A 12,493-nucleotide genomic window follows, 5' to 3' on the forward strand; every position below is an offset into this window, starting at 1 on the left:
GCCCCAGTGTATTTAAGCCCTGTCTTGTCTCTGTGTCTTGTCGGTTCATTGTCGTTGTCAGTGTTGTTTTGTCCATCTCGAGTATTCTCCTGATCTTGCTCATGAAAGAGCTTCTGGTTTGCCTTTGGATTTAAGCCCAGCCTCCTAAATAAAAGGATTTTTACTTCATATCCACTTCTGCCTCGTGTCATCCTGGGTTACTGCATTTTGGGTCCAAACCATCCTCTCAACGTGAAAAGCACGCTTTCCTGCCAAGGTACAAGTCCTTGCGGTGACAGGAAGAATGACTTAAAGTCATTTCTGGCTGAAATTGAAGCCCGAGTTGCTCATGCTGGAGAACCTGGGTGGGATGTAGTGGGTGGCTGGGGTGTTGGCAGCATCAGTGCTGCTCAGGTAATTGTGTAAAGCCACACAGGCCTTCACAACTTTAACAGTTTTTTCAGGGTGGAAGTCGATTGGTTGTCTCAGGATCCGCCATCGGGCTGCCAGGATGCCAAAGCTGTTCTCTATCACCCTCCTGGCACGTGAGTGGCGGTAGTTGTAAATCCGCTGTGTGTCATCAAGGTTTATTCCTGCAAGTTAAAAGATTAGGTTATATAATAATCCCAATTAAAGAAATCTTTATCCTATCACATCCTAACAATAACATACCTGGAAAAGGCCGCATCAGGTTTTGGTGGAGAGGGAAGGCCGCATCACCTAGGAACACGTTTGGAACAGTAGTTGTGGAACCAGGCAGGTTGGCCGGGGGCGGTAGGTCCAGGGTTCCATGGAGCAGGCTGCTCCTGAAAAACTCCACCATCACTCTCTCGCCCATATGCCCCTATGTCCACCATGCAAAATCTATAGTTAGCATCACACACAGCCATGAGCACGAGGGAATGAGCTCCTTTGTAGTTGAAAAAATCACTCCCTGCATTTGGTGGTGCTTTTATGATCACGTGTTTTCCATCCACGCAACCCAAACAATTTGGGAAATTCCAAACATGCCAGAATTCCTGGGAGATGTCTGCCCACTTGTTTTTGTCAGGTAATGAGACGGAATCACTGCACAACGCCGACCAAAGTGCCTCACAGACTTCAGTAACAATGAGGGGGACTGTAGTGGATCCTAGCCTGTAGCTCTGTGCCACGCTTTGCTGGCTGTTTCCTGATGCAAGCACACGAAGCGTGTCAGCAAGTCTTTCTTCCAGCTTCACAGGGCTACTGTGGGTCGCTGCGTGGTTAATATGTGGTCGAATACGATGCAACAAGTCGTCAAATCTATTGGCAGACATGCGGAAGTACTTGAAATGTGACTGTTCATCGATTCCACGCATGGGTCTCACAAGTGAACTATATTCACCTTCGTCTCGTCTACTTTGGTTTTATGGACGAGTGGACCATCTCCTTCGTCGTCTGCTGCGTAGCAATAGTAAACATACAATTTCTTCCTCTTCAAGTAATAACCTCGCACGTCTCATCCGTGGTGTCGCCATGTTGTAAAGTACAGTAATTTTTACTTCTACTATGGTGTAGTGTTGGATGCATGCCGTAGAGCTCCATGCTGCCCCCTACAGTTTGGGAGAATATTGGCTCTCCGCAGGGACAAGCCGCATGAACCATACACGCTGCAAGTTGTGAAGCGCGTTCCGTCCGCGAGCCGCATCACCAAGCGGAAAGTAAATGTGTCAAGCATAAACCAAGCTTAATCAGTGTGAGTAAGGGGGGGATGAGTGGAATGGGACCTAGAGGGGTGATTTGGGGAATGCCGGTGGATGTTTCAGTTGGGGAAATAAAAGCCAATTTCAAAGGAGCAAAAGTGAAAGATGCTAAGAGATTTACAGAATTTCGAGATGGATCAAAGAAAGAAAAGGATTCTGTGCTGATTGAATTTCAGGGTGACGTTCTACCATATAGAGTGTTTTTAGGCTGCATGTCAGACACAGTGAGGGAGTACATTCCGAAGCCGATTAGATGCTTCAACTGTCAAAGATTTGGACATACGGCAAATGTGTGTAAAGGACGGAAGAGATGCCCAAGATGTGGAGAAGAACATAGCTTTGAGGAATGTGTAACGGGGTGACTCGAGCTTGGCTAGAGTTTGGATGTGGCGTGGCTTTTAACCCAAGCGCAGAGTGACTGACGCCGGGTTGAATGGACACGCTGTTTAATCTGGGAGCCGGGTGCGCAGCTGTATGGTGACACAGCTGAACACGGCGACTCCTCGTCTGAGGCTGATCTTTAAGAACAGGCATGATTCTGAGATCTGGCTGGTCTGATCTGAACAGGCTTCGTGATCTGAGCTGATCTGGTTTGGACTCTAGGTTAGGTTCGGTTACAACGATGACTGAGTGAGTCGGCGTTGTGCGGCACTTCCTTATATAGATTTGGCAGGTGACGTGAAACGGAAGCCTGGCGCTGGGGATGTTAGGTAATGGAGTCTGAGCGGCTCTGCAGTGCCTCCCTAGAGGAGGTTGACGGCTGAGAGGGAGGTTGTGTGACAGAATGCAGTAATAGAACAAAACCAAAGTGTTGTAACTGCGGGGGAACATAGTGCGGCTTATGCGGGTTGCCTGGTGATGAGGAGGGAAACTCAGATACAACGTACAAAAGTTCAAAGTAAAGTTTCTTATGCAGAAGCAGTTAAATTGGTGGGAGAGGCTCCAGTGAGAATGAATGACACAATGCCACAAGATTCAGCTCAAGGATCTGGACAGGTCGGGAAAGTGTGGATAGATGTTAAGAAATTAGTGACTTTCATTGCAGGAGTATTAAAGAGCAAGTAACGTCTAAATTAACTTTTTTTTTGCTGATGAACTGTACAAATGAGTGTCTAATAGTGTTTTAAATGTGTGTATTCATTATTTTAGCATTTTGGTGCATTTTCTTTAAAAATTAAAAATTCAGCCTAAATACCACAGTATAGCTCCACTTTCAGCTTAAAACATAGAATTTGAGTCATTTTAAATAAATTTTAGCCAATGGCTAAAGAGTAAGATACTACGTAAACCAGTAGAGTACTACGTAGCAGCTCTGTGTCAAAGTTATAAAAGCGTCGAGCGTCTCGGCCACGCCTTGTGGCGAGTTGGGAGTTGGATTTGCAAGCGAGTGCAGGACGGCTAGCCGTAGTTCAGCGTTAGCGTATAGCATTAGCATATCCTAGTCTTTAGCATAGCTTTTAGTGTTATACATACTTATTTAGTGTTAAGTTTAGCTGTTGGATAGTGTAGTTTAGTTAGTGTTTGACTGTTAGTGTAATTAGGAAAGTAGTTCGGGTTTAGTGCTCCATATCGTGTTAGCATGGTGAGAAGGTGTAGTGTAGTATGGTTGCGGTGGCTCTGTGGGGATGCACTCCTTTCTGCTGGACTTAGAAATTAGGCGCCAGTGGTTGCGCGCAATCGGTGTCTGGAAAACAGTCAGCTCCCGCCTGGTGCTGTAGTTTGCAACCAGCATTTTACCCGCGATTCTGCACGTCTCCGTTTGAAGAGGGAGGCTGTGCCCACCGTGGCTCTTCCGCAATTTAGATGCAGCCCACCGACTCTGCTCCCCCACCATGATGGGCTCCAGTCTGAGGTGAGTAAGCTAAATAAAAGTTTTGACATCTTCTAAAGACAATTCCCTACCTAAATGCAAAGTTTGAGAGACGTGGTTCACTCCATTTAGCTAATATCAGCCTGCGCTGCCTTCGGGCCGATTTGTCAAGTTCACAAAATGTGGAACAGGATGTAAGGTTAGAATCAGCGGCGAATCGGAACATGTCTCGAAGCCCTGGCCAACAAAACGGTCCACATGACTATTACTGTCAGACTCTGAGAAAATTCGGGTTGTTTTTGTGTCAGTCGGTAATTCTGCAACAGTGACTCTAACTGACGCAGCACTAGTTGACAGACAGCATTACAGCGTGAAATCCAGCTTGTGACCCGGTTCCGTGAGAAATTCTGTTCAGGAGGTCGCATTTCAGGCTCTCCACATCATATGTGACGTTATAACAACGATCACACACAAGGAATGTTATAAAGCGCCTTTATAGGACAGTTTCTTTTGTATATTATCTGACTTTATAAACTCCCAACAACAATGTGCTTCTATTTTTTTTTCAGGCTAAATCTACCCAAGACACTGGCTGTCAGACTGATTTAGCTGCAAGAATGCACTTGTCCAGGCTGACGTGAAGCCTTACCGGCGTAGCAAAGGTGAATTATTTTTAATAATCTTCTATGTAAACAATAAAAATTAAAACATTTCAGAATTTTTAAGATATTAACAATTAAAATAGTATGTGATTACATCATGACATCATGAAGGAGGCTACTGATTCTGGCCCTGTGACACTTGGTGGTGACGTGTGAGCTGATTCACCTTTTACATAAATATTTTGTTTTTGCTATCAAAAGTAAATTAACTAATAACCTGCATTATTGCAGGACACTCAGCAAAATATGGACTCTACACCATGAGGCAGGCACACGTTAATACTCTATAAGAGCACATAAGGTGAGCAACACCACATATTGTACACTGTCCTGGATTTGTTTTCTTTCTGCATCTCATCATTAGCCTGGCTGATCACCTGATAACTCCTGTCACCTAGTTATGACAGCATGAGGATGTCCTCACACACCTGTAACCCATCAGCTCATCTGGCAGAATAGAGAGAGAAGAGACAACACCACATCTCCTGTTCCTGGAAAGCCTTCAGCCATCCTTCGATGACTGAGAACCTCCATCAGCTCTGTCTCCTGTCTGCCTACAATTATGATAATAAATATTGTGTTTGACAAGTTTTTTGTGCTGCCAAATATCTCATTTTGATTCCAGTTTTGATATTTTAATGGATATTTCTAAATTACATTAATTGAATTATCACATTGTTGCATGTTTAACTAGCTCTATTGTGATGAATTAAACTAGTACCTCACTGTTAAAAGCTCCTTTTCATTTCAAGCATGTTTAAGTATTTATGGACATGAACAAAAACAGGAAATATATAAATTGAGATTTATTTAATTAATATAACAAATAAGGGGGAAAGAGTCATTGAAAGGCACATTCTTCTGGAAGCTCCTGATCCTGACGACACCAGCAGAGACCAGCTGCAGACACCAGAGGATCACCTGCAACCAAGAGCAGCTAGTATCAGTAAATAAATAATGAAATCAGGGCAGTTTTAGTGGGCTGAACACATTACGGAATAATTTTCTCATGGGGTATTTTCACAACTTTCTATGCAGCAGACTGTAACTTGAGCCCAGGGCTCCTGGAGAGCTGCTATCCAGCACGTTTCAGTGGTTTTCCTGCTTTAACAGGTTAGATTAGCTGTTAAGCAGCTCAGCTATTTGTTGCTGATTAAAACCAGGTGTGTTGAAGCAGATACACCTCTAAAACATCCTGAATACTAGCTCTAGGGCCGTGGAGCCAAACCCTGCAGCTAATCTGATGCTATGGCCAACGGCTACTTACCATTCAGAGCTGGTTCTGTTGGGTCGGTTCCGGTAATTTCAGGCAACTCACAAGCTCAAAACAATAAGGCTCAGGTCCGCTTGTCTCCTCCAAATAGACTTGGTCCCTTTCTTCTCGAGTGTCTGGGTAAGGAGGGGGAGAAACGTCCCCCACTTCTAATAACCGCTCAGAGTGAAGGGAGCTAGCTTCGTCTAGTTAGCCATCGTCTTCGTCACTACCGCGGCTCTGCCCTCTCGGTCCTCCAGGCAACGCCTACTAATGTTGCAGTTTTTAAAATTGATACGTGGGTGGAGTAAGACTCTGAGGGGGGCATTACCACTACTTTAAATGCAACAATGGAAACAAAATCAAAAACGGAAAGGATACTAGTCATTGTGAAAGCAGCTGTTCAGCATCTGGACGTTACTGAGTTGTCATGGGAGGAGGTCAGGAACAACCTTAGTGCGAGTTCCAGTCAAGAAGGGTTGGGGTAGTGAATGGTTGGGATTTTACAATGGAATGCTAGGAGTTTGATTGCTAACGGAAAAGAATTTAAAAGCTATATTAATGAATTGTTGGAGAAACCAGATATTTGTGTTCAAGAAACTTGGTTAAATAAAAAATTTGAATTTAAATTATATCCATACGCAATAATAAGATGTGATAGGGAAGATGGAATTGGAGGAGGTTGTGCTACTTTTATTCATGTTAATCTGAATTATAGAATAATTAAAATAGGAACTGATGAAGAATATATAGGGATAGAATTGTATGTCAATAATAAGTTGTTTATAGTCAATTATTATAATCCATGCAAAAAATTAGATATTACTAAGCTTAAATTGATTCTGGAAGGGAATTATGATCAGGTGGTAATGTGTGGGGATTTTAATTCTCTTAGTTCTTTGTGGGGAGGACTTAAGGAGGATCAGAATGGGGAAGTCACTGAAGAGTTCATGGAGGATATGAATTTAGTCTGTTTAAATGATGGTAGAGGGACGAGGATGAACGTAAATACGGGTAAAACCTCGGCTATAGATCTAACAATAGTGTCGAATGCATTAGCGGGAAACTGTAATTGGGAAGTTCGGGAACGTAATCTGGGGAGTGATCATTATATAATTTATACAAAACTTTATAGGAGTAAGGCAGTATATCTGGACAAAAGTGTTGGTCATTTGGTATTTAAGAAAACTGATTGGGATAAATTTAGAATTATGTGTGAAGAAGAGAATGGAAGGGTTAATATAGAAGAGGATATAGACATGGTGGAACAGGTTTTTAGGAGAGTGATAATTGAAGCGGCGGACGTTACTATTCCTAAAAGAAAAGTGACTATGAAGAAGAATGTTCCATGGTGCAATGAACAATTTTAAAAGGCAATTAAGGAGAGAAATAAAAGTATGAAAGTTTTGAGAAAGTCTCATAATTTTGACAGTTTGTTGAAATATAAAAGATTACAGGCTGAAGAGTGGTTAAGAGAGCGAAAAGGGAAAACTGGAGAGGGTTTTGTGATAAAATAGGAAGAACTACATCTGTAAGTGATGTTTGGGGTATGATTAGGAAAATGAAGGGGGTTTAAAGAAAGTTTAGATACCCGTTTCTCAAGGTGTAGAGGTTGCTGTTAGCAATGAAGAGAAAGCTGAAATGTTGGCTAAAACTTTTATAAAAATTAATAGTGATGATAATTTGTCGGAAGATAGATGGAGAAGAGAAGAAACCAGAAGGACCAATATTGTTGAAGATGATGGTGGACGGAGACTGACAATTGATGCTCCATTTACAATTTTTGAACTAGAGCGAGCGATGGGGAGAACTAAAGTGACGTCGTCTAGTAAGGATGATATAAGATGCTTAAACATTTAGGGGATAAGATGAAGGGAAGGCTGTTGGAGTTATATAATAAAGTCCGGGAAAAAGGAGAATTACCCAAAAATTGGAAAGAGGCAGTAATAATTCCGATAATTAAACCTGGGAAAGATCCAAGTGATCCGGAGAACTATAGGCCGATAGCTTTAACACCTCATATAGGTAAAGTAATGGAAAGAATGATTACGGATAGTTTAAATGATTATTTAGGAAGTAGGAATTTGTTAATGAAATATCAAAATGGGTTTAAGACTGGTAGAGGAATGATGGACGCCATAGTGAGTTTGGAAAATGTGTCATGTTCCTGAGAATGTGTTTAACCCACGACATGAAGAATCATCACAAGACAGGGTGGAAAGTTCAAAACAATGATTTATTTCAGGAATCTAACAAAAGGAGTCCCTGGAATAAACCCAGAGTGGTTGGAGCCAGAGAGAGTCCAAGTTCTACAGGTGGAGGAGGTCGAGGAGGGCAGGTGGAGTGACGGGGTGAGTCCAGGAGAGAGAGCCAGGCAGGGTGGCAGAGGAATAAGAGGAGAGGCGAACCGTGAAGTCCAGGAAGGTATGGTTCTTTCCAGGTGAGTAATCCAGTAAGGTTCTGCTTCTCGGATAGAGGATCATATCCAACAAACCCAGAGCGTCAGGGAAGATTGTCCAGTAATCCTGGAGAGAGGATACAAAACTTGGGTCCAAAAATCCAACACAAGAGTCCAAGAATAATCCAAGAGATTTTCTAAGCCAATTATCAACTTAGAAACCAAGCAACCTAGAACGAGTGGCCAAATACTACCATGAGTAGTTAATCATCCAGCGCTGTGTAGTGGTTCCCTCTCCTCTTAAATAGAGCTCTGCTGCGAATGACCTGAGAAGCTGCAGCTGCCGCTGATTGCTAATACCCCGCAGCTGGTGAGCTCCCTCTCCTGAAATGAAGAGCTCAAAGATGTTATAGAGATGAAGAGTACTCACCCCACCACACAACAAAATGACACTAGGAAAGCACAAAACAATAAATTGAGTTTAGTTATAGTTTATTTTGATATTGAGAAAGCATATGACATGGTGTGGAAGGAGGGCTTGCTGATTAAATTTAAAAAGTTGGGGCTAGGGAAGACCAGTGGCGGCTGGCCAGTAGAGGGCGATAGGGCGCCGCCCTCCCAGTTTCCCCTGTGTTTTTAATTTTTATTTAAAAAAATAAATAAATAAAATTAACAATCACATATTCTAAGTTAATTGTGTGTTTTGTACAAAAATAAATCATATATATATATATATATATATATATATATATATATATATATATATATATATATATATATAGATCTCTGCCGATCTCTGCCGGTCTCTGCCGAGCGGTGGAGGCTGTGTGCTGTTTTTCAATCGCCCAAACAGGACGAGACCAGTCGTCCAATTGCTGACAAGAAAATCAAAGGGTAGGAATGGGAATGTATCCATTCAGCGTCGACGTTGTTTCAGAACGTTTCAGAAGCATGATGGGCGATAGAGCTACCGCCAAGGCTTTCGTTGGTGTTCGGTAGAACTCGGAGAGTCTCGACTCCAGCACGTTTTTGGTCGTGACGGAGACATAGACAGTGAGCCTACAACATGGATACCGGATCTCAGCAGCCACTGAATTCAGTTCGGTCTCTTCTCCAGTATCCGTTCGAGAGGAGAACTATGGTGGAAAAACTTAATGTCAAAGAGCTTGGACCAGATCAGCCCGACGTAAAGATAAGCCAGCAGGACAAGGAGAGAGGTAAACTGTACACACGACAATTCTCCCAAAATTGGTACACCAGGAAGCAGTGGCTAGCTGGATGCAATCACGCTAATGCGTTATTTTGCTTTCTGTGTTTGTTATTCAAAACGGCTGGGATCCACAGAAGGTGGATGTGGAACTTGTGTCTCATTGGGGACTCCATTCATTCTCTGACTGAGGAATGCAGCGCATCAGTGCAGCAGCAGCCAACAAAGAAACGGAGGACGTTTGGACAGGGAGAACAGCAGCTGGGTGCAGAGGTAATCTGTACATTACATTTCTGTAAACAAGACAATCAGAATCAGAAATCCTTGGTTGTCCCACAAACCGGGACATTTGTTTAATAACATGTTTAATGTGCAATAACTGTAAAAACTAATTTCAACACACATACCTATTATACATATTTAATCATGTAAATGTGTATTTCAAGTAAATTTGTACATACATCAATCTGATTCCATTTTACTTGTTACACTTCTGCTACAGCAAACAAATTTCCCAGCTTGGGAAGTGGGAAATATGACATTTGTAAGAGGATACTGATGACATTATTTCCTATGAAAGTGTTTCCACTTTCCATAAGTCCTAACAGTGTAAATTTCTGGCATTTTGTCTAAGTAGTGTTTACTACCATTACTGTAACAGTGACCTGCTCATAATTTTTCGTGTTCACTCAAATGTTGAAATTAAACAAAATGTTTTTGTTACTTGCCTCTTGCATTGCCTATTTACCATTTATGGTCATGTTATTTTATGTGCAATTTAATGCAGTATTTTTCATCCTAGGTCCACAAGGCAGCGTGCCAATAGTCAGACACACCTGGATTAATCAGTTTGTCCAATGATGTAAGACAGGAAATAAAAGAGCTGTGCTTGATTCAGGAAATAGTGAAGTTGTGCACAAAGCTCAGAAAGCACAAGTTTGTTTAAAAATAAAATAGCACAGCCCCACCAAAAATATTTTTCACCAGCCGCCACTGGGGAAGACCATATGATTGTATTCAGGACTTTTTGTTTGTAAGATACATTCAGAAAAATAGGTGATAGATTGTCAGAGGGTTATAGAGTTGACAATGGGACGCCACAGGGAAGTGTGATCAGTCCTGTACTATTTTTTACTATGATCAATGATGTGTTTGAAGAGATAGGATATGATATTGGGAAAGCATTGTTTGCAGATGATGGAATATTATGGAAAAGGGGAAGGAACATTCAATACTTGCAGAAGAAGTTTTCGGTGGACAAAACAAAAAGTATGGTCTTTACAAAGAAAATAAATGTTAAGATTGAGCTTAAATTATATAGGGAACCTTTGGAGCAAGTTCATAGTTTTAGATATTTGGGTGTAACAGTGGGGCAAAAAAGTATTTAGTCAGCCACCGATTGTGCAAGTTCTCCCACTTAAAATGATGACAGAGGTCAGTAATTTTCATCATAGGTACACTTCAACTGTGAGAGACAGAATGTGAAAAAAATCCATGAATTCACATGGCAGGATTTTTAAAGAATTTATTTGTAAATCAGGGTGGAAAATAAGTATTTGGTCAATAACAAAAAATCAACTCAATACTTTGTAACATAACCTTTGTTGGCAATAACAGAGGTCCAACGATGACTATAGGTCTTTACCAGGTTTGCACACACAGTAGCTGGTATTTTGGCCCATTCCTCCATGCAGATCTTCTCGAGAGCAGTGATGTTTTGGGGCTGTCGTCGAGCAACAGGGACTTTCAACTCCCTCCACAGATTTTCTATGGGGTTGAGGTCTGGAGACTGGCTAGGCCACTCCAGGACTTTCAAATGCTTCTTACGGAGCCACTCCTTTGTTGTCCGGGCGGTGTGTTTTGGATCATTGTCGTGTTGGAAGACCCAGCCACGTTTCATCTTCAAAGCTCTCACTGATGGAAGGAGGTTTTGGCTCAGAATCTCACGATACATGGCCCCATTCATTCTGTCCTTAACACGGATCAGTCGTCCTGTCCCCTTAGCAGAAAAACAGCCCCAAAGCATGATGTTCCCACCCCCATGCTTCACAGTAGGTATGGTGTTCTTGGGATGCAACTCAGTATTCTTCTTCCTCCAAACACAATGAGTTGAGTTTATACCAAAAAGTTCTACTTTGGTTTCATCTGACCACATGACATTCTCCCAATCCTCTGCTGTATCATCCATGTGCTCTCTGGCAAACTTCAGACGGGCCTGGACATGCACTGGCTTCAGCAGCGGAACACGTCTGGCACTGCAGGATTTGATTCCCTGCCGTTGTAGTGTGTTACTGATGGTGACCTTTGCTACTGTGGTCCCAGCTCTCTGCAGGTCATTCACCAGGTCCCCCCGTGTGGTTCTGGGATTCTTGCTCACCGTTCTCATGATCATTTTTACCCCACGGGATGAGATCTTGCGTGGAGCCCCAGATCGAGGGAGATTATCAGTGGTCTTGTATGTAGGGATGGGTACCTTTGACATTTGAATCGATCCGGTACTAATTCCCGGTACCTACGAATCGATACCGGTACTTAACGGTACCATTTTTCGATACTTTTGAGTGTTTAATATTTTAATTCTCTTTTATAATTATATACATATATATTTCTCAATTTATATCCATATTTGATAAATATCACGATAAATAACATTCAACTGTTTGTATTTTAACATCGTCCTTGTAGTTTTATAAGCTGATAATTAAACTGAAGCAAACATCTTTACTGTGAACTAAATTTACTGTGTATCTTCATTCCTTTTGCCGTCCTTTTTCTTTTGATTTTTCCTACTGGGAAGTTAGAATTTCCGAGGAGAAAGCGAACACACCATGAGATGATAACAATGGTGGCAATGGAAGCTAACATATCAAGCTAACGCTATCTGTAACAGTTTATTTAACTGCTGGAGCAGATTAAAACGATGATGCCTCACACTTAGATCATTGTCACTGGTTTCATCTTCACCCAATCACCCGTCGCATTTAGTAAAGTGAAGCCAAACTTTAGTGTGTGTTCATGTTCTTCTAGTCGGAATTTCGGAGTTCCGAGGAGAAAGCGAACGCACCATTAGTGAAACGGAAGTTAACAAATCAAGCTAACGTTATCTTAAACATTTTATTTACCTACCGGAGCAGATTAAGATGAGGATGTTTCACTTAGATTGTTGTCGCTGGTTTCATCATCACCCAGTTACCCATCACATTTAGTGAAGTGGACCCAAGCGTTAGCGTTCGTTCTTTCTACAATGCTGCTCTGTTTACAACTGGCTCACAGCGGCCGATGACTTAACGCTCTTGCGCATGCGCAGCTCTCTAGGCAAGTTCTCGTTGTGAAGGACGGGTACCGAAACGAGGCACCGTTTCAAATGAAGTGAATCGGTGCTTGGTCGGTACTATGGAATTCGGTTGGTACCTTAAAAAGTACCGAATTCGGTACCCATCCCTAATTGTATGTCTTCCATT

At 42.1% G+C, this 12,493-nt stretch overlaps 1 protein-coding gene across 1 annotated transcript; it reads right to left on the reverse strand.

Moving 5' to 3' along the window:
* Nucleotides 1-304: 304 nt before the first annotated feature.
* Nucleotides 305-1,351, reverse strand: LOC139062697 (uncharacterized). The gene has a single exon (XM_070544354.1). The coding sequence runs from the start codon at nt 1,317-1,319 to the stop codon at nt 696-698; it is 624 nt and encodes a 207-aa protein (XP_070400455.1). The 5' UTR covers nt 1,320-1,351; the 3' UTR covers nt 305-695.
* Between the last annotated feature and the right edge of the window lie 11,142 nt (nt 1,352-12,493).

This window comes from Nothobranchius furzeri, chromosome 14 (genome assembly GCF_043380555.1).
Source record: "Nothobranchius furzeri strain GRZ-AD chromosome 14, NfurGRZ-RIMD1, whole genome shotgun sequence".
NCBI classification, from domain to species: Eukaryota; Metazoa; Chordata; class Actinopteri; order Cyprinodontiformes; family Nothobranchiidae; genus Nothobranchius; species Nothobranchius furzeri.

Bases quoted from the DNA above. Each gene is read 5' to 3' on its own strand.
- LOC139062697 (XM_070544354.1), bottom strand. From the start codon at position 1,319: ATGCGTGGAATCGATGAACAGTCACATTTCAAGTACTTCCGCATGTCT.